Consider the following 26,236-nt stretch of genomic DNA (forward strand, 5'->3'; position numbering starts at 1 on the left):
ATCGCGAGAACATGCAAACTCCACACAGAACTGCCAACTGACCCAGCCGAGTCTCGAATCGGCGACCTTCTTGCTGTGACACGATCGTGCTACCCTCTGTGTCACCGTGAAGCCACTTAGATTATTATTAAGAAGCATCTCTTGTAAATTGTTTTGTAAACTTTATATTTAATAAACATTTTAGATATTATTTATATACAGAACTGTGCAAAAGACCTAGCCCCCCAGTTACATTTGTTGTTAAATGAGGGTATATGGACATTACATTGGGTGTCAATAGCCTAGTGGTTAAGCGCGTCGAAATATAGCTCCATGGTGCTCACGGCGACCCAATTTCGATTCCCAGCTCTTGGTCCTTTGCCGACCCTTTCCCTCCCTCTGCACCCAATACTGTCCTGTTTGTAACCTCGGTAACACTTTATTTTGATGGTCCACTTGACTCCTTCAACACACATTTAACTGACTAGGAAGCTTTGCAAGCACATGTCAACTTGCACTAACCCCAACCTAACAGTCTACTTATAATCTAATGAGAATTAGTTGGTATGTAGATGTAATGTAACTTAAATTTAACTAACGGACCATAAATATAAAGTGTGACCGTAACCTCCACTGTCCTATCTCACTTAAAAGTGAAAAAAAACAAACTAAAAAATAGTTATTAAAAAACAGTCTTAATTAAAATTACAATATATATTAGTTCTCATTCTCGATAATAAAATACAAACCGAAAGTACAGGGTCTAGTTGGATTTTTTTGGGTCTAATTGTTTGATATGAAAGAAAGAGTTTGAGAAAGATGGATGAATGGAAAACACTGGAGTTTCCGTCTTGGTTTGATCTGCATTTCTGAGCTGTTGTATTCAGTATTGCCTGAATTGATGGCATTGTGAATGCTGAAAAATACAGACAAGCTTTAATTCGTCATGTAATTCCTACTAGAAAGCAGCTCATTTGTAAAAGTTTTGTTTTTCAGCAGGACAATGATCCCAAACACACTGCTAATGTAATGGGATCATATTTGACTGATAAAACTAAGACAATCATAATATGGCCTGCACAGAGTCCAGACCTGAACATTATTCAGTATGTATAGGCAGTGTATTATAGGCTGTATATGAGATTCACCTGGAGAGAAAAAGAAAGATAGAAGATACTAAATCTAAGGGAGAACTCTTAAAAATGCTGAAAGACGCTTGATAATAAATCAGCTCATTATTTCAGAAAAGTTTTGCACAGTACTGTATGTGTGTGTATATGTAAATGTAACACGTTTAAAATAAAGCTCCCTCAGCTAATCTTATGCATCACCGTATTTATTCGTCTTTGTTAATGTTAGTTAGTTATTGAAGTTAAATATTGTTAGTTTGTGTTAACTCACAGTGCATTAACTCATGTTAACAAACGCAACATTGAATTTTAATAAAGCATTAGTCATTGTTGAACTGATCAATAAATTATGTATGATTGTTCATACTTAGTTGATGTTAGTAAATACATTAAATGTTGTCACCTGTTGCAGTTGCCTCTTTTGAACGGATGAGGGCACTATTTTGTTTTGTAGTTTAACTTCATTTCCTATTATCCTTTGCACTTCTGATTGTATTAGGTTAAAGCTGTTTCTTGTTTGTTAATTTAGCCCTGTCTTGTATACCCTTTTGTCCTGTGTTTTAGTTGCCTTAGGATTTTGTTTGTCCCTCATGTCTGGTGTGTTTGTTTGGTGATCTAGTTTTGTATTTGCTTATTCTTGGATTCTTGTTTGTTTTTGTTAGCACTTATACCCAGTTTAGTATTTGCTGAATTTTGGGTTCTTGATTGTTTTTGTCAGCATTCCCACCCTGCTTATTTTTTGGGGTTTTTTGTCAGTTCTTCCGCTGGATTCATTTCTAGATTTTTGTATCCTGCTTGAAGTTTCCGTGCAAGATTGGGAGACTCCTTTGTTTTTGTAAAAATAAATTGCTGCTCATGGATTTTTGTGTTTTGCGATTCTCCATCTCGTGACAAAATATCATTAACTAATGGATTTTTAATCTGAAGTGTTACCGATTTGTTTGTTTTTGTCTCCATCACCAGCGATCTACTACCTGAGATCGCTGGTAAACACTCTTACATTCACATGAACTACAAATCCGCCTTGTTATGGACTACAACACCCAGTCATACAACACACACACACAACCGGTTCCAGATCATGACTGATTACACACTGTTTTTAGTGACACTGAAACTTTCCTTTGTCTTGTTCTTCCCTGTTTTTGATCCTCGCCTTGTTTATTTGTTTTATCCTGATTGCTGCCTGCCTTGTGACCATCTGCCTGTTATTTTGACTACGATTCTTGGCTGCCCGTTTACATCTGTTTGCCCCTGTGTTGACCATTGCTTGCCTGACCATTCTAATGAACCTGCATGTGGATGCTCACCTCTGTTGTCAGTGTCACATCCCTGGTTACAGAATTGTTGATGTACAATTTGGTTGGTAGCAGTATACTGATTTGGTTAAATGTTTATTGATGTTATAAATGTTTATTGTAAACTGTTAGTCACTATTCAGCAATAGCCTAATTAATAAAATAAATTCATCAAATAGATAATAATACAGCCTCTTGCTGGAAATTAATTCCAGAAGATGACTGTTGCTTCTTTATGATGGCACTGCTTACCTATCGAAAATCTGTCAGCAAGACCAGAATGCTAAAAAAAAAAAACGATGATTGACACACGACTTAACACACAATATTTCTCTAGAGTTTTTTCTTTCCAACACTTCAAGAAGCCAATTTTCAGGCTTAAACACGGGTCACCCTGCACATCAGACTGACAGAAAGACACCAATGACCTTTAACGCGTGTCAGAAAACTCTCGAACGGAACTCATTTCCCATCCTCAAATGAGCTGAAGATCTGAATACCCTGATTAGAGCGCTCTAAAATGAGACCGACTCATCTCTGCGCTCTTGCAGTAAGTGAGAAATGTCCTTCCTGCGGGCGCTAATGAGTTGCAGAGCTGAGGAAACCAACAGCATTTGTTGTTTGCGCTCAGCGGACGGAGCCTCTTGTGAGCGTGAGTGCTAATGGCTAGTGACAGAGGAGAGCCAGATCTCAAAACCCAACTGTTGGCTTTTCACATAATGTGTGCTTTCAGCATCCGGCAGCCCAGCTGAGCCTTTCTGGCCTGAAACTTCGTTATTATGCATAGCTTCCTCTTTTTCCGTTGTCCGCCTCATCCTTTCTATCTCTGCCTCTGGACTTTTTTTTTCTTTTTCAGCAGAGCACACTGTACACACACACACACAAAAAACCTATAAACGCTATAATAACTACACACTATGAATCATTTTTAAAGCATTAGGAGATCGTTAGTTCATTATTTGATAAGCATTAACTCTTAAATTATTAGATGTTAGTAAGCAGTTTATAAATACAGCTACACATGCTCTATTCTTGACTTAAAGGTGCATGTATAGTGTATGTGTATCGTGCTTTCATACTTTAATGATTCATTTTCATTACTTAATTAAGTTTTACATTATTTAGAAGCAGTGATTTAATAATAGTTAGGATCATTCACAATGGATTACATTTATTTATATCCTCAACATTCTACACACAATGCCCCATAATGACAATGTGAACAAAGAGTTTTGGAAATTGGTGCAAATTTATTACAAATAAAAAACCTGAAAAATCACGTTGACTTGAGATTTTCTCCAGATGTTGGTAACAACCAAGGAAATCCGTATATGCAAAGAAAACTAATCTAATTAGCTTACAAAGTAAGTTCTGTGTAATGAAATGACGCAGGAAAAAAAGTATTGAACACATGAAGAAAGGGAGGTGTATTCTGGCAGTGAAAGCCCAGTCAGCAGATGAAATCTCCCAGTAGTTTTTCAAATTAATATCAGCTGTAAATTAACATCAGCTGCTTCAGTCCAACATCTACATTAGCCTCTCAAACTCCGCCGACCCGGTACGGGGTCTGTGACGTCATCGACTCTCGCTTTAAGATTTAAAGGGCTAGCATTGCACCAGAATATAAATTCGTTTGAAAGTGTAGAATCTATATTTTATGCACATATGCATCACTTTTGTTTTTATTCTACTGTACAAAAGTTATTTACACTTAAATACACAGTATTTTGTGTATTTAAGCTGGGTATTGAACATTGGTTCATTTTCATATTTTTCATATGGTTCATATATGACACATGTACAAGTTATAGCTCAGATAAAAGCTCTTGCCGGTGCTCATACGGTTCTAGCATTCTTTTTACTGAATTATATTCACATATCAAACAGTTGTCGAATGAATTGCTGTGTTTCCATGGCGCAGAAGTGAAAACAATACATTTATGATCAATAAGCAGCCCCAGATTGCACAGACAGCTGTCATCTCTTACCTTATGCTGTGTGCTTCAGGGTCATTCTCCTCTGTTTTTGAGGTGATGTGCATAAGTAATCCTTTTATATGTCTGATGTGGTCCAAACACAGTGAATTATGTTTGATTAAACAAAAGAATAGTGAAATATGAACACAATGATCGCTCCCTGTGGCTTGTACAGCACCTCTCATCAGTTGGAGCACAATAACTTTTGCATAGATTATGGTGGAGACATTTTTCTTTTTTTGCTATGATTACAGACATGTGCAGGAACAACCAAAATTAATTACAGCACGCTAGACCACACAGAACATAAAAGGTACACTTTCACATTTGAGTTTATAAAAAAAAAAAATGACAAAAAGCGCCTCTTTTTTAGGTGTTTATTATAACACAGACCACATATACAGTTATTTTAAACACTTTCAATAGTGTCTTATGAAAATTCAAAGAGTTTTCTTTAAAATGATGCCAAATATTTGCATTTACACCTCTGCATGTGGATTTAGGTAGGCAAAATCCAGGCGGAAATCCCAAAATAGCACTTGGGTTCAAGAGGTTAGCAGGAGGATGAAGATGAAAGCATTTGAGCAAGACAATGATCCAAAACATAGCCAAACTCAAATGCTCTCAAACTCTTATGTTTAAAACTATGTTAAAAAAAAATCTTTCTGTGAAACAAAAATCAGGGGAACAAATATACAGGGGGACTAATAATTCAAGTCTGTACATGTACTTATCTATCTGTCTAGCTTGTTTGAGTTATTAATACAGAGATCCTGTCTTGCAGCCTCTTCTGGATGCTTTGGCGGATCTCCCTGAATGGTATGGAGTCAAAAGCATGCAGGCCAACTGGATCGGCGACTGTTCGGGCTGCTTTTTCAACCACACACTGAAGGTACTGAATGCTTCATGCCAGACAGGATTTCAGGCCTGTATTTAAAGCAACAGCTCTCCCGATAATGAAAATAATTAATTAAATGACGAAAATAACCCCATGATTTATTCATCCTCAAGTGCTTTGAAATGTGCAATTTTTAATTTGATGTTGAGTAATGAATAATACAATCCAAATGTAAAAAAAAATCGTATTGCTCAAATTTTGAAAATATGAAATTCACCCAAATGTTGTTTTTGCTCTCCATCTCAGCATACCCCGCGTTTTGCCCTTCAATGTTAGATAGTAGTTAGTTAGATATGTAGTGCATTGAGTTATGGAGAGTATACATACATACGCGTGCTCATTCACTCGGGAGTCGGGAGCGATATTGTTAGACCGCCCGCTCCCATTCAAAATAAACCAGCTACCGACCGCTAGAGATGCGCGGATGGGCTATTATTTCATCCGCAACCGCATCACAAAACTCATCATCCGTCCACCATCCATCTGCACTAACATTTTTGACCAAATTTTAAAACCGCACCCGCCCGTCATCTGCTGACTGAGCTCTTTATTTGAATGGCTTATTCCTTTTTATTATTAAATGAATGTTTCTTTATTGATTATTAGAAAAAAGAGAATGACTTTAATGACATGCAGTTAATCCAAACGTGCAAGTCAAATCCAGCATTAATTGACGCTTTGAAGTGACGCTAAACTAGAGGACGTGTCTTTTCACTTGATTCGATTCCTCGGTCGGTCCTTGAGTTTCCCTTGCGTCCTTCCCTCGCATCCTATAGGGGTGGAAAGACGAGGAAAGAAAGCAAGGAAAGGAAACGAGGATACACAAATAAGAAATGAGAAGCACCCCTATAAAGCTCTCAGAATATCAGCAGTGAACTCCGTCTCCAATTGGCGCACAGGGACAAAAATAAATAAATAGCCTAAATTTTTTTATTATTATTGTAGCCTAGAAAACGCATTTTGACACATCATTTCAACATTCAGACGAGAGCGTCTGGCCTCTAATGCGCCCTGCTGCGCTGAAGGAGCGCTCGCTCGCAGCACTTGTTGCTGGAATGCTTAGAATTCTCTTGGCAAGGTGCTGTAGACGTGGGAATGACTGCCTTGTTTCTCCCAATAGGAAAGTAGATTTTCCTCTGCTGATCCGTCTATACGGAAGTTTGTAGATGAAGACTTCTGTACTTCATCCAGAATTAGTGTATCCGATTCCTCTTTTCATTCTGTGAAGTCAGTCCTAGGCTTTTTCGTTGGTGTGCCAGCTATGTGTACAAAAACAGTACAACCGCCCGCCACCCGCCCGAATTTAATTAAAATATTATTTTTCGTCACGTCATCCACCCGATCCGCGGTTTATCTGCGGATTCCGCGGCTGTAACCGCCATCCGCGCATCTCTACCGACCGCTCCCGCACTTTATTCAGAAAATTATTCCTGCGCCGCAAGAAATCTGGTCGTGTTCCGTGGTACAGCTTTGGGAATGCAGACCTCTACCCCATACTCCCAGTTTTATATTGTATAGTTTTTTAAAAGTGTATTTACAAGTGAACGACTACTAAAAATTTTAAATAATATTTAAACCAAAATGTGAAAATATGGACAAATGGCTCGTTTCCACTGACTGGCACAGTGCGGTACGGTTGGGGTCGTTATGGGTCACCTTTATCAGGCTTGTGTTTCCAAAACAAAGGGCACCCTTTTGGTGGGCGTGGTGTACAACATAAAGTTTAAGTAGACGTGATGCTCGCTCGAATAAATGTCTACAGTAAAGCTGTACGGGTCGTTTACATATCATATGAGAAGCACTTCTCACAGAACAGATGCTTTATACACATTAACACTTGTTTATAAATGTTTATTACTAACTTTTCTATGAACATGATTTGTTTATAACTGCAGATCAATTACAGTGCGAAATAGCCTACTGTAACATCTGTATTATATAAAATAAATATATAAATGCAACATATATGAACACATACAGCCCCTTACAGTCTCTGATATATTATTAATTACAGAAACACTACACACAGCAGACATTTAGTCCTTATTTGAGTTCAAAAACACGCGCAATATAGCCCACAGTCTCTCATCTGTGTGTGTAATCTTCAGCAGCACATGTAAGCTCTGTTAGAGAGTCATTTTGTCATTCCCAGTTCATAATAGTCCAAAAGGCGAAGATAAACATGGCAGTTTGTTCATGATTCAGGTTGCTAAAACACTTTTGCTCCATGTGTTTTCCTTTTCTTTCTGAATGGATCAGATGACGGAGACACTTCAATAATCACGCGCATGTTATTATTATCAGCTCAAGAAGTTCGTTATATCAAATACAGACGCGATCGCGAGCTCCCGGAAGAAAGCGAATACCCCTCACACTTTTAGACGGGCTCGTAAAGCAACAACAGGACACGGCAGATTTTGTTCTTCTTAGCTTTGTGTCTGTTCATCAAGATGACGACACGGTTTGTTTGAGCTCGGGTCAACCATGGCTCGTTATTTTATGCATATAGTATATCTATGTAATCTTTCGGCTGTGTATTAGAACATGTATTAGATCCTTTGTTTACATTCTGTCTAGCTCCACGAGCTCGTGACATATCTCTGTAACCAATCAGCGTTCGGCTGTGCGTGTAGCTTCACCTTTTGGTACCCTTTCTCGTTTTTGGTACCCTTTTGAAACGGGCCATTATATGATTCCTGTCTCAAGGCCTTATTAGTGTAGTATTTTGAGCTGAAACACTCGAGGGACATCAGAGACTTATTTTACATCTTGTAAAAAGGAGCATAATAGGTCCCCTCCCAATGCTAATTGTCAGAGTGCTTTCAATAATGCTACTTTCATCAGAGTTTGGCTGTGTGCCAACTCCTGCTTTCTGTCTGATGTGGAAGTTGGTGTTTCTTCGCTCTAGTCTGCTTACCGTGTTTATTTCGTCTTGGCTTGTGTTCATCAGGTGGACGGTCGTGACACAGGCGAGGTGTTGTCTGCGTACTCTTCTTCTCCAGAAACTGTGTTCGGAGCCGCTTATGTCTCAATCCTGCCCTCTCACCGACTGCTGCATGGATCCAGTGCCCTCAAAAGTGCTCTGCTTCGAGCCCTGAGACCCGGCAGAGGTGAACAAAACACAGACACACACTGAAAAAAGCAGTCATTGCTGTGTGTATGGTGTTTAAATGTCTTGTGAAGTGCTTTGAAATGTGCACTTTGATTAGGTGTTTGACGTAATCTCAACTGAAACATGAAGAGAGGGCGGGGCATTGTGTAGCCCCTCCCCCTTTTAAAGAAACAGCCAATATCATTTAGTTTTTCCTTACAGCTCTGCCAGTGAGAGTGGTTGAGATCAAAATTGAAATATGGCAATGTCAGTGTTTTCCACTGCCGTGCAGCCCTAACTTGTAGCTGTGTGTTCCTGATAGCTCAGTTGTCAGAGCAGTGTGGCTCTGATTGATTGACCTTTGACCCATGTGTGCAGACAGTCTGACCGAGGTCACTGCGCTTAACCTGCTGACCGGCCGAGAGCTGCCCGTGGTCATTTCTGCCAAGAGCCAGTTCAGCGGACATCTGGACACAGTCATAGGTGAGAGGATGATCATGCTTTAAAAGGGGTAGTTCACACAGAAATATGAACTAACCACTCTTTACTCGTTTCAAACCTTCCTTCTGTTCAGCACAAAAGAAGATATTTTGAAGAATGTTAAAAACCTGTAACCATTGACTTCCATTGTTTCTGATTTTCCTACTATGGAAGTCAATGGTTACAGGTTTTTAACTTTTTATCTATCTATCTATCTATCTATCTATCTATCTATCTATCTATCTATCTATCTATCTATCTATCTATCTATCTATCTATCTATCTATCTATCTATCTATCTATCTATCCATCCATCCATCCATCCATCCATCCATCCATCCATCCATCCATCCATCCATCCATCCATCCATCCATCCATCCATCCATCCATCCATCCATCCATTCATCCATCCATCCATGGTTCTTTCTATCTATCCATCCATCCATCCATCCATCCATCCATCCATCCATGGTTCTTTCTATATCCATCCATCCATCCATCCATCCATCCATCCATCCATCCATCCATGGTTCTATCTATCTATCTATCTATCTATCTATCTATCTATCTATCTATCTATCTATCTATCTATCTATCTATCTATCTATCTATCTATCTATCTATCTATCCATCCATCCATCCATCCATCCATCCATCCATCCATCCATCCATCCATCCATCCATCCATCCATCCATCCATCCATCCATCCATCCATCCATCCATCCATCAATTCATCCATCCATCCATGGTTCTTTCTATCTATCCATCCATCCATCCATCCATCCATCCATGGTTCTTTCTATATCCATCCATCCATCCATCCATCCATCCATCCATCCATCCATCCATCCATGGTTCTATCTATCTATCTATCTATCTATCTATCTATCTATCTATCTATCTATCTATCTATCTATCTATCTATCTATCTATCCATCCATCCATCCATCCATCCATCCATCCATCCATCCATCCATCCATCCATCCATCCATCCATCCATCCATCCATCCATCCATCCATCCATCCATCCATCCATCCATGGTTCTTTCTATATCCATCCATCCATCCATCCATCCATCCATCCATCCATCCATCCATCCATCCATCCATCCATGGTTCTTTCTATATCCATCCATCCATCCATCCATCCATCCATCCATCCATGGTTCTTTCTATATCCATCCATCCATCCATCCATCTATCCAGCCATCCATCCATCCTTCTATTGTTCTTTCTGTCGCTTTATCTACCGTTCTTGCAAAATATTATATTGTAAAAGAGCTGTTTTTTGCCTTGATTATGACAGGGATCCCAGACAGCAGTGAGGAGGAAGCAGCGGTGGCTCAGTCTCTTGGTTTGAGCTGGAGCAGCGTTCTGAAGACTGAAGCTGATGGCACACACACTCTCATAAACTCAGATGAGGTAAATTCACACACACAGATAACCAGTGCCTGTACTATGAGGCCGGATTAGCTAGCTAGCTAGCCAAGGGTGCGTTTGCCAAACAACGACATAACTCGTGGCAGAACTATCGTAGTATGATGCATCGTTTGGGAAAAGATTGATGTAGTGACGAGTGTTTCCCAAAACCTGTAGTTTCTCTGTGTCGCAGATTCATCGTTTGAACGTCGTTAGCTAGAATGTAAAACACCTGTAATGATGCTCTAAACAGGGTGGAGTAACTACTTCTGTACAGAAGAACCCCATCATTTCTTTGTGCAAATTATATTGTTTTACACAAATCCATTATTAGTCTTGGTAAAAACGTGCACTCGCTTGCCAGATTAACTGAAATATATGTAAACAGCACTTATAGAGTCTGTGTTTCCTTTACAGATATTATTGAGAACATTACATATTCTATTATACAACATAAAATCACTTACAAAAGCGAACACATATTCTAATATCATATATAAATCATCTATATAAATAAATAATGAGGCAATTTATTAAGGAATGAAATTTGAAATTCATTATTTATTAGTAAATGAAAAAAATACTACTTTAATAATAATATTAACAATATTGATGATGATGATTATTATTATCATTATTATTATTATTATTAAGTAGGATATTGTTTGTTTTTTGAAAAGTCTACTTTTACAATTTGACACATGTAAACCACTGCAGAAATGTTCTAACCAGCAGACGTATGTCTTATTCAGTATAGATACTTAATAAATAACCTACTATAAATTAAAAGCATTAACGTTTGCTGTGTTTTTTTGTTTTCACAAGCTTTGGAGACGTAACATGAATTTTGCTTCTAAATAATAGGTCACCTACATAGACTGTAAAGGATGCCTACAGCTTTCGTCATGAGCCACAGCTGCGTTCAAAAGGACATTAATAATTTTAGGTTTTAATGTTAGAATGTTCTAAACTAATGGGGCATAGGGCATATAACTGGGAATAGAACACAGCCAGGAACTATGTTTCTAACTACAGCTCCAGAGGTGTAGTTGCAAGCGTACTAGTTTGCCAATGTTCATTGAAACGATGGATTTGGGAAACACCAAATCAACAAACTATGTTTGTAACGATGGAACTTGCAACCTTAGTGTTGGCTAACGATGGTTTTCAGAAACTCACCTCAGTTAAGTTTCAGTTAAGCTTGCACCAATTCTGGGTTTTAGGTGCCATGAATATAGCTTTACTTTAACCACTCAACCTTATTTTATGCTGCATGGCTAAACAAGGGCCTGTACCATGAAGCTGGATTAGCTGGCTATTAGTTAAGTTTCAGTTTTATATCATCTTCTAAATGCAAATTCTGTCATCAAACTGATAATAACATCTAAAAATGTTAATTTAATTTCACAGGACCTTTAAAGGGTATCTATTAGGCAAAATCACTTTTATAAGGGGTTGTGTGGCAGCAGTCTATGAATATAGCCAGCTGTGAATGCTAAAATGTATTCATTTTATTTTTTTATAATTAGACTTGATATAAACAGTCTGCATTAACACTTTGATTGACATTCTCCCTTTGTACTTGTCATCAGAGGGGGAAAGCCCCGCCCACTAGTCACCATCTCTCCCTCATTAGCATAAGACGTCAGTCTTGTTTGTGAATCTGCCACTATGCTGACACACAGGCATTTCTAGCTCCGCCCTCTTCTAAAAAAAGCACAATCTCATTTGAATTTAAAGAGACAGTCACCAAAACGCCTCAATTAGGCTCAAAGCCTGAAAGGGTCAGTTTCAGAGAGTGATCAAACATTATTTGTGGTGAATTTTGTAAAAAGAGGCATAATAGGTAGAGAAAATTGATGATCAGCATCATTGTACCAACAACATAAAAAAAAGCCTGATGCTCGTTTGGTTTGGTCAATTCCAAACTAATCTTGTAATCATCATGGGACAGGCCGGTTCACCTGATCATCTCCTCTGCTGTAGTTCACAGGTCAGAGCCGTGAAGAAGCGTTCAACTCTGTAACCCAGAAGGCCCGGCAGATGAATGTCGGAGGTCACCTGACTAGTGCAAAGTTGCGTGATTGGCTGATCTCCAGGCAGCGCTACTGGGGCACACCCATTCCCATAGTGCATTGCGGTTCGTGCGGGCCAGTGGCGGTTCCAGAGGACGAGCTGCCCGTCACACTGCCTAAAATACCTGCACTCACTGGCAAGGGGGCGTCGCCTTTAAAGACTGCGGAGGATTGGCTGAACTGCCAGTGTCCGAGGTGAGCGTCAAACTGCACTCTTTCCCTATGGACCCTTTTAACAAAACTGTTATGATACTTTTAGATCTTTGAAATATTTTAGTATTTTTATAAAAAAACATGAACATTTATACATTTTATTTATAATATTTTAACAACTCATCTCTAATAACTGATTTATTTATCTTTGTCATGATGACAGTGAATAATATTCTTCAAGACACTTCTATACAGCTTAAAGTGACATTTAAAGGCTTAACTAGGTTAATTAAGTTAACTAGGCAGGTTAGGGTAATTATTATTGTATAACGATGGTTTGTTCTGTAGACTATGAAAAAAATATAGCTTCAAGGGGCTAATAATTTTGACCTTAAAATGGTTTAAAAAAATTAAGAACTGCTTTTATTCTAGCCGAAATAAAACAAATAAGACTTTCTCATGAAGAAAAATATTATCAGACATACTCTGAAAATTTTCTTGCTCTGCTAAACATCATTTGGAAAATATTTTAAAAAGAATACAATAATTCTGACTTCAACTGGATGTATTTAAGTATCCGTTTCATTGTCTTTACATCTAATTACAAAAAACGACTTGCCACTTGTGAGAGGTGTTGGTAATTTAGACAGTAAGTTTTGTTTTATTTTATTTTATTTTATTTTATTTTACTATTTTAACAGTTTATTTTATTACATTTAAATAAAATAAAAATCAAATAAACTTTAATGTAATTTAATTTTGACAGTTTTATTATATTTTATTTTATTTTAAAATGTTTTATTTATTTTGTTTAATTTAATTTAAATTTAGCATGTTTTATTTATTTAACAAAAGTTTTATTATATTAATTACATTTAAGTATTAATTAGTTTAATTAATTGATTAAAATAAAATATTGAAATAAAATTTAATTGAACAGAACATAACTTTAATGTTTATTTTAAAATATTTTTATATATTTAAATAATTTAATTATTATATTATATTATATTATATTATAATTTAATATTTTATAATTTATTATTTTATTATTCATTCTATTATAATTTATTATATTATTTTATTTTATAATTTATTATATTATATTTTAATTTATTATATAATTTGTTATTTTATCATTATATTATATTATATTATATTATATTATATTATATTATATTATATTATATTATATTATATTATATCAACTATAGAAGTTAATTTGTTAGCTAAGCCACTTGCACTTATTTTTCTTCAGTAAATTCAGTAGTCTATTGCTGATTGGGGAATAAATATCTCTGCGCAATCTGAATCTGTTTGAGCATCGCGTCAGTAGAGCTCGTCTCAGAGGAAATTTCTTCTCACATTCAGAGGTCAGACAGGTTTGGTCTCTTGGTCGAACTCTGAGGAAAATAACAAGTGTTTGATAAGAGTTTCATCTGCTGCCGTTGTAATTGGAGTCATTTTCTTCCATTATCTGAATCTTTGTTCTTGCGCTCTGTCATGTGGAATAATGTGAGAGTCCAGCAGAACTGATCATCTCTGATCTCATCAACACTGATCTGAGTTCAGACTTTAAGAGGTTTTTTCCCCTGGAGGAGGTGAAGAAGGGTATTAATAAACTCTCTCTAAGCAGATCTGCTGAAACATGATGACACTTTCACCAAAATCCAGACTCACGAATGAGAAGGCTTACGTCTCAAACATGAGATTCACAATTATGGGGGTTTTGTGGACGATCTAAAAAGCAGCATGGCTGATGTAACGAGGATATTTGTTAGTTTATACAGAAATAATAGCAACTGAGGTGCTAAATTAAAGTCAGGTGTGCCCTGAAATATGCATTTGTAACACTTTACTTTAGGTCAGGGATTCCCAAACTTTTTATTCCGGGACTCACCTAGGCAAGTAATTCAGTCTCAAGACCCACCATAATATTTTAATATGGAAAAATGGGTAAAAAATGTCTCCATTCAAAGCAGTCAAAAATAGATGGTGTGCGGCTTTTTGGATTTGCGATTTGATATGCACAAAAAGAGGCTCGAAGTGCTTCTTGTGGGATGCTGGCTGTAACTGTCATCATTTTTTTGTTGTTGAAAAAGATACTTTTCTTTCTTTTTAGAAGAGAATATGATCAACCTTTGATCAAGCCCCTTGATTATGATCAAGCCCCGTCACATCGCAGTAAATTCCACTGCTGGTGTATAGTCATAAGAAACTAAATCGCTTTTTGATCGACTACTACAAGCTGGGAAAACGTCAGATAAATATGCCAATGCCATTAACGTCATTGCTGTAACGAGGAGACTGACACGGAGGGATCCATTTTGCAGTATATTTATTAGACACAGTCAAACACAAACATCCAATACGCACTAAAGTGTGAACACACATCAACAGTAATCAATAATGGTCGTGGGGCTGGCGGCTGACTGACACAGAGTGATATACCAGGCATAGATCAATGGCAGGCGGCGTGGTTCAGAATCCTTTAAACAGGCTTGGGTCGAGGGCAGACAGCGAGGTTCAGAGTCCGTGTATAAAGCAAGAGTCGTGGGCAGGCAGAAGACAACTCAGAGTCAGAAACAGTCCGGGGTAATACACAGAAGATCAGGCAGGAAAGAACGCTCAGTAATGCTGGCCGGGGCTAAACAAGACTTCGCAATGAACTGGTGTTTGAGTGTGGCTTATATAGGGAGCGTGGGTCGTTGACTGGATTCAGTTCAGGTGTGCACAATCAGTATAGATGGATGATGTAATGCTTAAAAGTCCGGGGATGGTGACCTGTGCTGGCCAGCGAGGGGAGTGACTGGGACCGAGTCGGTGACAATTGCTGAATAGATCTAATATTTACACATTTGCTTGAGGAAGGAATGAGGGGGGTAGTTACATTACTATTACTATTTTCCATAACATCTATGCCCTTCCATAACATTAGCTAACGTTAAAACTGATAGCGCTTTAGCTATTTATTGATTAGCAATCTGTCAATGTTAGGTTGTAAAAAAATATGGGACAACAAATAGCTTCACATGATAGAATACATAGCAAACTTTAGAAAATATTGACAATAAAAAAAAAAGGTTTAGCCTATTAAAATCAATGGCCTATCCAGAAATTAAATAAAGCTATAAAATCTATTTCACTTTTAATTGTATTTGCATAAAGCCTGGTTTATACTTCTGCGTCAGGTGACCGGCGTAACCCACGCCGCAGCCAACGCGCGTGGCTGTGCATTTATACTTCTGCACGCTGTCTCTGTTGGTCTGCATTAACACTTCCGAAACGCTAGTTGGCAGTGAGGTGTAAATGTTCCTCTGTGTCGAATTTCTTCGCTGCTTTTTTGCTTTTCCTGAACACTTCCGGGATGTACAAGTGGCTCAAACTCGCTCATTTTGAGGCAGGAACCGGCGGACGTGCAACAAATGTAACTATGAGGTAAACACAAAACAAAACTTTCCATCCGGAGCTCCTTCACAGGACTCCACACTTGTAAACAATCGCTCCATCAGGCTTGCGCCATTCGCGCGGCTCTCGGTCCCGCCCAGACTCGTCAGCGCTACCAAGCCGACCAATCACAGAGCTTGCGCTACGCGTCGTTGCGACGTGTAGTTACATTTATTGAGAGGTGCACGTCAGTGACGGCCGCGGCGAAGGGCTATGCGTCAGCGCCGTAGCATACGCCGGCGTTTGACGCAGAAGTATAAATCAGCCTTAATGATTAAAGTTACTATAGTTATTTAGCGAAGAGCAGCAAATGAATCTCTCATTGAGTTTTGTTTGATAGGTGTTAATGTGAGAATGCTCAGATCTATAATCAAAGCATTCGACTAATTTAGTAACTGTTATAAACGTAGAATACGTTTATTCTACGTTTAAAAAAGTTGAATAAAATAAATTATTGTTGTACCGTTTCGAAAAGTATTCTCAGCTGAGCTGTATCCCATCTAGACTTTTCCGTGTGCGAGATTTCCATGCATACTTAAATGTGATATGTGAACTGCCCCCCAACTAAAAGTGGCATAAATAAAACACTGTCTGTCAATTGCTGTCTATAATTATGAGTCATGGTCAACGCTCCAGCATAAGGTGTGTTTTGTTCTCCTTTGTGTATTTGAAGAGCTGATTCAATGAAACTCATTTGCTGGATATTTGTCTTGGAGTCACAGGTGTGTTGTTCAGCCAGTGTTGAGTTATTGCAGCAGCTGTGGAAATGAGGGCAGGAGTGTGTTGCAGCAGATCAGATGCATTACTCATGGACCTAAATCTGTGTTTCTGAAAGTTTAAGTTTGTGCTGCTATAATGTTATTTTTAAGGATCCTAGTTGTGTTCATGAAGTCTCCTGCAATAGATGCATATACAGTTGAATTATTAGCCCCCCTGTAAATTTTCCCTGTAAAAAACTGTAAAAAAACATCTGGTAATTAACAGTTTCTGTATTTGAAGATTCACAAATGTTTTCAGTTTATTTATGGTTGTAAATTGCATTATAGGACGTCAATCTCTGCTCTGTGGACTTTTGATATTTTAGTTGTTTGAAATAAAATAATGTATAGGTAATAATATTAAGGGCTCTATTTTAATGATCTATTCGCAAAGTCTAAAGCGCATGGCGCAAAAGCATTAAGGGCGTGTCTGAATCCACTTTGGCTATTTTAAGTTTGGAAAAGTTCACTCTGCGCCCCAGTGCATGGTCTGACTGTGCTGTGCTTATTTTCTTAATGAGTTCTGGGTGTGTTTTGAGCATAACATGCGTTAAACCAATCAGTGTCTCATCTCCCGTTCTCTTTAAGAGTCAGTTTTGTCGCGCCATGGAGCATTTGCTATTAACATGACGGACTTTGTAAGTGTAAAAACTGAACACTTCACTAGCGAGAAAACATTTCAACAGTGCATCTGCAGCGTGAGGATAAAGAACGAGCCTCCTCCATTCAGCCTCTTTACTTTCTCTTTACCTTCACTCTTTACTCCTTTACTTTGATGGAGGAAACGTTGGAAACTCACTCCACTGAACACATCTATTAGGTGACATATTTAATTTAGTTTGTTAAGCACAAAGATTTGTTCAAAACTATTTTTAAATTCAGCTCTAATTTCCAGCAAACTAATTAATAACAATACTACTTAAGTGTAATCAGAAAACTTGAGTTATATCCGAACACACTTTCTGTTCTTATGCCCCAAATGGTGATGCAGACGTCTCCAAAACCCCACAGCTGGACAAATCTAAACTTGTTTTTATTAAAGCAAATATTAGTATGCATAATAATAATGATTGCCTCTCGCGAGTGCCCTTCGAGCCATCGCTATTCTTGCGTAAAGCTGCCGGAGGCTGCAGTTGAGCGACTGTCTGTCCGACTGATTGAATGATTGACTGGGCGACCGGCCAATTGGCAGACCCACCCTCCTCTTTCCCTAAACCCAACCGGTTTTACCGATTGACCCGGCGGCCCGCCCGCTTGCTTCCCTCCCTAAACCCAAGCAACGATTTACAAAAGCCGTCCAGAAAAAGAAAAGCCCTCGTCTGATTTTGACTACGTTTTCGGATTTCACCACATTCTTACCCTGTTATGAACTCGTTCACTTTATGTTTTGGATTCTGTTTTTGTCTTACCTGGTTTCTGAAACCGTTCATCCCCGGACTTGAACCCAGTCGTCGCGGTCGGCTTCCCTCCGGTTCTCCGCTCTGCCGGCGTACACAAGCTAACCGGACAAACTGGTTGCGGCGGGAAAGCCCTCTTCAAGGAGGTGAGCAGTCAGCCGGCGAGCCCCGTAATGTTCGGTTAAAAAAAATTCAATGCAGCCATACGTACCTCCGGCCACGTAAATCGCGGTCTCCAGAAACGTCCGCGGGACTACGTTTTCAGAATGCGCTTGGGTTGGAAAAACAGATAGGATCATCTCTTGTCTGCTGAGACCTCAGTTTCTGAAATGAGAGAAAGATAGATGAAGCGAGAGATTCCTGTATCGGCCTCGTCCTTGAGGACAGCAGTCATCTCTAGAGCCGGGAGATTTATTGTCTTCGTTGTTAGACATTTAATTGAAATCTGAGCTCAAGAAAGATCTCGCAGGTGGGGTTTTAGTGCTGATTAAGTGCATGAACGATTGCTGTATAGAAAGGAAAGACTTTTTTCATCTCGGACTCATTGGGAGAATCTGTTCTGCAGAATGACTGTGGTTTTCTGGGTCAGACGCACCAGCTGTGCTTCAGTTACAGCGTAGTCTGCTTGTGATGGAATAGGCGTTAAGTTGCAACTGGTGCACTGCTAACTATTTTTGCACAGATACTTTGTCAGTGACTGTGCTACTGGAATAATGGAATCTTAAAGTGACAGTACTCCCAAATGTGAAAATATACATATAAGAGAAGTTCATAAGACTGTCTTGAAACCTTCATAATCATTTATAATCATGACATTTCAATTCAATGTGAAGTGAGATTTTAGGCATGCTTATAACAACAGTCATAGGCTCGGTGTTGACTTTTTAAATGCAAAGATGACAATGCTGTGAGCTAAGCGGACAAATTGGTTGCATCGGGAAAGCCCTCCACTCGGAGGCGAGCCGTCGGCCGGCGAGCGCAAAGAGGAGGAGCGGAGCAGCGCCACACCGCCCTGCAGCGTTCACTCGAAAAAAACTAAACGCGGCCTTACTTACCTCCGGCCATGTAAATCGCGGTCTCCAGAAACGTCCACGGGGCTACGTTTCCAGAATGAGCTTGGGTTGGCTGGGTCAGTTGGTGTTTCTGTGTGGAGTTTGCATGTTCTCCCTGCGTTCGCATGGGTTTCCCCCACAGTCCAAAGACATGCGGTACAGGTGTATTGGGTAGGCTGAATTGACCGTAGTGTATGAGTGTGTATGGGTGTTTCCCAGAAATGGATTGTGGCTGGAAGGGCATCCGCTGCGTAAAACCATGCTGGATAAGTTAGTAGTTCATTCCGCTGTGGCAACCCCAAATTAATAAAGGGACTAAGCCGACAAGAAAATGAATGAATGAACTTGACAGTACCAAGACATCAAAACTGTCATAAATCTGTCATAAACATGATTGTGATGAAGCCATTAATGTTATGAATTTTGTAACGGCGTCATTCATGTGTTTTTTTTTTTTACCTTTTTGGTTTGGCTATTTTGGTGAAATCTTCATTTTCTCCATGGCAGGGTTGACATTTGCATGGAATTGCTCAATTGTGTTTATCTGGGAATGTCAAAGTGAACACCCAAAAGTGAAGCACGCTCTGCCCGGTCCATCAGTCAGTTTCATAGTACACTCACACTTCGTCTAACGAGTCTCAGTAGACAACATTAAGCCAATCACATGCATCAAAAGAAAGTAATTAACAGGCCCCTGACCAACACAAACTTGAGCAGATTCAGTCCTGAATAAGTGTGTGTCCAGTCTGAGAGAGTCCAGTCCGTCTCGAATAATCACACAATCCTGCCTATTATACCAGCCGTGCCAAGCGCTTCATCGTTGCCTAGCAACAGGCCGAAGGTGTAGCAGGTTAATTCTGTGAAAGCCAGGTGCATTATAACCCACATATGAGCCATAATGAGGTGCTCAGACGCCACAGATACATTAGCCCATTATTTATTTATGCCTGTATTACACAAAAAAGCTGCGATTTTTGTGTGTGGGCTGGACTGATTGTGCACACTGACAGGAGCATCAGTGAGTCTGAAAACTACAGTGAAGATGGGGTTAATGCAGATCTTAACCTCCTTAATTAACAACTGAAGACATAAAGCACTGATCATAATAATAATCTAGACCAGTGGTTCCCAACAGGGGGGTCCCGGCCCACAAGGGGGCTCAATGAGCTTTGTTAGAGGTCACGTCATATTTTTACAGTTTTTAGCAGTGGACAATAGAGTGGAGGAACTATGATGTCACCTTATAGGCTAATCGACTGCTAGCATAAAATTGGTTCCCTCAATAAAACCCTTATAGGATTTTCTTATAGGCTTTTCGAAGATTGTGAATAATGAGCTCTGTGTTCAAACACTGTTCATTACACTTACACGTCTTGTCCAGCCGGATAATCCTCACACCAGAATACAACTTTGAGCACTTTTGGATCTTAAATGCAAACGCAAGAACTGAAAAGCTAACATTAGGCTATAAACAGACTACACTGCCTTCAGGGCGCTCGCCTGTGACGCCAGCCCCACCCCGATATACACAACTTTATAAGCTTAATTTTAGAAATATGGTCCATGACAGGGGTAATCTCTCTGTTTATTAAATTATTCAATTCAATTCAGCTTTATTTGTGTAGCGCTTTTACAATGTAGATTGTGTCAAAGCAGCTTCACATAAATGGTCATAGTAACTGGATCAGGGTAGTTCAGTTTTTAGTGTTTAAGTTCAGTTCAGTTTAGCTCAGTTCAGTGTGATTTAAAGTCATTACTGAGAGTTCAAACACTGAAGAGCAAATTCATCGATGCGTAGCACAACCAATCCTGAACCATGCGAGGCAGTGGCGACAGCGGAGAGGGAAAAAAAACTTCACCTGATGGGAGTGAAGAAAAAAAACCTTGAGAGAACCAGACTCAGTTGGGCACGACCATTCTAATTTCTCCGCTGGCCAAAAGTCTTGTGCAGAGCTTCAGTCTCTTAAATTATAAATTAAATTAAATTATAACCCACGCTATATATTATAAACAAATAAATATGCAAAAACACATCTGTATATAGACCTACGTGCCTTTTGGATCGTGTTTTACGTGGGAAATGCATCTGTTTTAAAACTGCATGTATAAATGTGCCTACATGGTATTATCATTAGACATATTTAAATAAGAGTATCGCTTGCATGCACACAGCCTGCTTATCTAAGGCCCCGTTTACACTAATGCATTTTAGTTTGAAAATGCATAAGTTTTGCTACGGTTATGCCATCCGTCCACACTACGCCGGAGTTTTCGAGTGTCGAAAACTGAACGTTTTGAAAATGCTGGAGATTGTTAGAATAATGTTTTCATTCTAAAATGCTGCTGCTCCGTCTCTGTGTGGATGTGGAAAACGGAGCAGTGTTGCCAGATTGGAAATGTCAAAGTATCGTACCAGAACCTCAAAATTATTGTATTTGGAGGAAAATTATCGTACATGAGTCAAACTGAGAGTATACAGCTATTATCTAGACACATAACGTTTTGACACAACGTGCAAATGACCACAATACATAAAAAAAAAACTAGGTACCTTAGTGGGAAGGTTCAAACTCCACCTCTGAGTTGCTGTCATTGAATGTTGCATGTTGCCAGATGTTGAGGGATTTATTTTCCGTACAAATTGGGTGCCGTAATGGACTGCAAAATAGTGCTGGTTGGCTTGAAAGCAGTGCACACTCAGAGGTGTGCATGCTTTGTTTTAATTAGACTAACTTTGGAAAAAAACACGTTCACAAGACGCATTTAAATGGGGAAAAACGAGAACATCAGGGGAAAACTTGAAAACTCGTCCTGCTCACCTTCCTTTACAGCACGAATTGTTTTAACATTATTGCTTAAAAGATCGACCTCAAACTGAAAACTACTGACCTAACCACGGGCACGCGCAGCAGGAGTGTTAACTCGTGAGAGAGAGCCATTCTCCACGTTGATTGGCTGAGAAGAGGCAAAGTAAGATGAGATATAGAAAACGTGCCTAACTCCACCTACTCCTCACAGACAGCACAGAAAAGATGCAGCTAGATCAATAAGTAAAGAAGCCCGAAGATTCTAACGAAGTTACTATTAAATGCCATAAAATTCTGAAATTATTGTACATTATAGGATTTTTCTCATTATTGATTGTACATCGTACAGAGGTCGAAATTATCGTACAAATACAATATTATCGTACGTCTGGCAACACTGAAACGGAGACATCTGAAAACGGAGGCGGGGCTGCTGAGATTCGCTACCTGATTGGGGCTTTTGTTTCATTGCCTATCCTTCCCTTATTGGTCAAGCTCCTATCACATGACTATAACACATGGCTTTAACGCTACCGGAAGACAGCAGACCAGCCTTCAATGTAAACAACAACACGGACACAAATGGGAGCGTTGTTTGCACTATTGTTTGTTTTAGGCGCCATTGTGCAGTTATTCATGTGTTACGTTTAGAAACAACTCGACCTCGTATCATAACATTCACTGTTCAGTAACATTCAGTATCATAACATTCACTGATCATCATTATAGTAATCTAGATAATATGATACTTTGAGAGGTACATGCATTCAGATTTCACACCATGTTTGATATCATGTTTAATGTCATGTTTATTCAAATCAATTTTCATATGGGTCGCTTTTGGCTCTTCACAAGATTTTATTGGTCATTTTTTTCTTCAGGAAAAAACGTTTCCATTTTAAAATACATGAATAATAGGATATAAAAATGATTCAGTTATAAACGTTTCTCTTTTCTCTGACTCGTGCTATTGGTTTTGAGCTGGCCGAAAAGTTTAAACGGACTAAAATTAAACCTGCATCAATGTCCTGCTCCTCCCTGTGCTCTAAACTTGGATATGAGAAAGTATTTTAATCTTTTAAAATCACGCACAGTCGGCACGTGACTCAGTGGTTAGCACTTTTGCCTCACAACAACAAGGTCGCTGGTTCGAGTCCTGGTTGGGTCAGTTGGCATTTTTCCCTTTGTTGGCGGGTGCTCCGGTTTCCCCCACATGCGCTATAGAGGAATTGAATAGACTAAATTGTCCGTAGTCTATGAGTGTGTGTCTGAATGTGAGTGTGAATGGGTGTTTCCCATTAATTGCAGCTGAAAAGGGCATAAAACATATGCTGGAATAGTTGGCGGTTCATCCTGCTGTGGCGACCCCTCATAAATAAGTGACTAAGCTGAAGGAAAAAGAACGAATAAATGAAAATTATGCACATAACCTTTCAGTATGTCAGACAGTTTGACCCAGTGCAGGATTCTGTTCATTATATACGTCAGTGAGGCCCAAGTGGCCGTGTTTCTTGAGAATGAACTTTTTTGTGTGTGTGTGCTTTTTTTTTTTTTTGGCAGGTGTAAAGGACCGGCGGAGAGAGAAACGGACACCATGGACACCTTTGTGGATTCCTCCTGGTACTATTTCAGATACACTGATCCTCAGAACCCGCTGAGGTAAGGAAAGCCTCTCCGTCTGCTCTCTGTCTGACCCAGCAGGTGTTTGGGTGCACAGCGACCCAGTCTGAGTCGTTTCACTTCAACAAAACTGACTGCGAAATGTCACCGCATTGACCCGGCACACATTCTCACCAACACAATCAATAGCAGCATCACACATTAGCGCAGCGTCGACTGAACTGCACTGTCAAAGATATCTGTTGATGAACGGTTTACGAGTTTTGTGATGTTTTTAGTTTATTTGCGGTTGTGAATTGCATTATGGGATGTTGATCTCTGCTCTGTCCACTTTTGATATTGAAAATTCAACTCCACAGTTTAACAAAGTGACTTTTAGTGACATTTTAATAGTTTGAAATAATATTCAATTCAATTCAGCTTTATTTGTGTAGCGCTTTTACAATGTAGATTGTGTCAATGCAGCTTCACATAAATGGTCATAGTAACTGGATCAGTGTAGTTCAGTTTTTAGTGTTTAAGTTCAGTTCAGTTTAGCTCAGTTCAGTGTGGTTTAAAGTCATTACTGAGAGTTCAAACACTGAAGAGCAAATTCATTGATGCGTAGCTCTACCAATCCTGAACCATGGGAGGCAGTGGCGACAGCGGAGATGGAAAAAAACTTCACCGATAGGAGAGTGAAGAAAAAAACCTTGAGAGAACCAGACTCAGTTGGGCACGACCATTTTAATTTCTCCGCTGGCCAACAGTCTTGCGCGGAGCTGCAGTCTCAGCGAAGACTCGTCTGTCCCTGGAGCATCACTGGAATCAGTCTCATGCTCTCCACTCCCCCATGACCACCAGTGCAGCAGCAGCTCAGGATACGGCCTGGTCCCGGATTATGGAAACCTTGGGATCATCTCGTCGCTCTGAGTATCCCCAGGTGGAAATGGAGAAAAAAGAGAATAATTAGCGTAGCTGCTGTTCATAGTGTATATAAGCAAGATTAATATCATGGATAAGAAGTAATATCTAGAGAAATAAGTGTGGAAAGGAGCAGAAAATATGCTGCAGTTTATTACAAGGTGTTTGTAGTCAACACTCTCCGAAAAAAATGGTTCAATGTTGTACCAAAGAAGGTAAAAACCCTTGTCACTGGGGCAGTACCTATTTATTGAACATAATTGTACCTCAAGACAAAGAAACACAGTTGTACCTTTAAGGACATGATTTGTTCCATGGGAAACCAAACGGTACCTTTGGTTTTTAAAACCTGCAGATACAATATTGTGCCTTCATCACAGGTACAAATCTGATCCATGAAGGCACCACACTCTCAGAAATAAAGCTCCGGCAGCTGTCACTGGGGCAGTACCCTTTTAAAGGATACATTTTTGTACCCAAATCGTCCACGGTGATACCTAAAAGGTGCATATTAGTACCCAAATGTACCTAAAAGTACCTTTATGGACCCTTCAGATATTAGTTCCTTTTAGAGCTTTTCATGTTTAAAAGTTGTTGGAGGAAAGATTAAGGGCCCATAATGCACTTCAAAAGCATAAATAATCACATCACAAATTAATCACCAATTGAGAAAATCTGCTAATGCACAGATATGTTTTATAGTGTGGAAGGAAATATTTAAATTATTTTATTAGGATAAACCCCTTAATCCCATTTTCAAAGAGGGTCCCACAGTGTATCACAATCACATAATAACACAAGAAAACAAAATATTTCCCAAATGATGTTTAACAGATTCAGGAAATTTTCACAGTATTTCCTATAATATTTGTTCTTCTGGAGAAAGTCTGATTTTGTTTTATTTCGACTAGAATAAAAGCGTTTTTTAATTTTTTAAAAACCTTTTTAAGCTCAATATGATTAGCCCCTTTGTGCTATATTTGTTTTCAGTTGTCTACAGAACAAACCACTGTTATACAATAACTTGCCTAATTACTGTAACTTTACCCTAATTAACCTACTGAAGCCTTTAAATGTCACCTTAAGCTGAATACTAGTATCTTGAAGAATATTTAGTCTAATATTATTTACTGTCATCATGACAAAGAAATCAGTTATTAGAAATGAGTTATTAAAACTATTATGATTAGAAATGTCTTGAATAAATCTGCTCTTCCTTTAACAGAAATTGGGGAAAAACATACAAGGAGGGCTAATAATTCAGGGGGCTAATAATTCTGACTGTATATTAAATTTGCAAAATGCAAATATTACAGGGGAGAAAAAAAGCGTTACAAGATTACAAGAGTTATTACAAGAAAAAAGTAAGTTCGCTCATTAGTTATTTCATGAATTGTACATTTAAAGAAAATAATGATTTGGTAACACGTTAGATTGGGTAACACATATTCACTGTTAAGAGTTTTTCCTCCATAAACAGCTGATTACTGGTTATTTATAGTGCACTGTGAAAATATGTGTTGATTAACAGTGTTGTGATTCGTGCATGTTTCCTGTTAATTATACAGATTGCATTATGGGAGTTTGATCTCCAACTTTTTTAAAGATGTGACTCTCATTGACTTTTTGTGGTTCAAAAACTACCAACACAAGCAGATTAAGTCAACATCAGTTTTGTTTTTGTTTTTTTATTTTTTTTTATTTTGTACAAATCTTAGTGGTTTGAACACAAAACAATGACGTTGTCATT

The 26,236-nt window shown here is 38.8% G+C and overlaps 1 protein-coding gene across 3 annotated transcripts in view; it reads left to right on the forward strand.

Moving 5' to 3' along the window:
• lars2 (leucyl-tRNA synthetase 2, mitochondrial) overlaps positions 1 to 26,236 on the forward strand; it is a 127,570-nt gene that overhangs the window by 70,503 nt on the left and 30,831 nt on the right. For all 3 annotated transcript variants that reach the window (XR_015510125.1, XM_087284874.1, NM_001105701.1), the window contains 6 exon segments: positions 5,168 to 5,275; positions 8,232 to 8,391; positions 8,751 to 8,855; positions 10,162 to 10,277; positions 12,261 to 12,544; positions 23,524 to 23,622. Coding sequence is in view for 2 of the 3 variants with exons in the window: in XM_087284874.1 (XP_087141000.1) it covers positions 5,168 to 5,275; positions 8,232 to 8,391; positions 8,751 to 8,855; positions 10,162 to 10,277; positions 12,261 to 12,544; positions 23,524 to 23,622 (872 nt within the window). In the remaining variant the exon portion in view is untranslated.

The sequence above is a fragment of the Danio rerio genome, chromosome 16 (genome assembly GCF_052040795.2).
Source record: "Danio rerio strain M-AB ecotype USA chromosome 16, GRCz13ab, whole genome shotgun sequence".
In the NCBI taxonomy this organism is placed as follows: domain Eukaryota; kingdom Metazoa; phylum Chordata; class Actinopteri; order Cypriniformes; family Danionidae; genus Danio; species Danio rerio.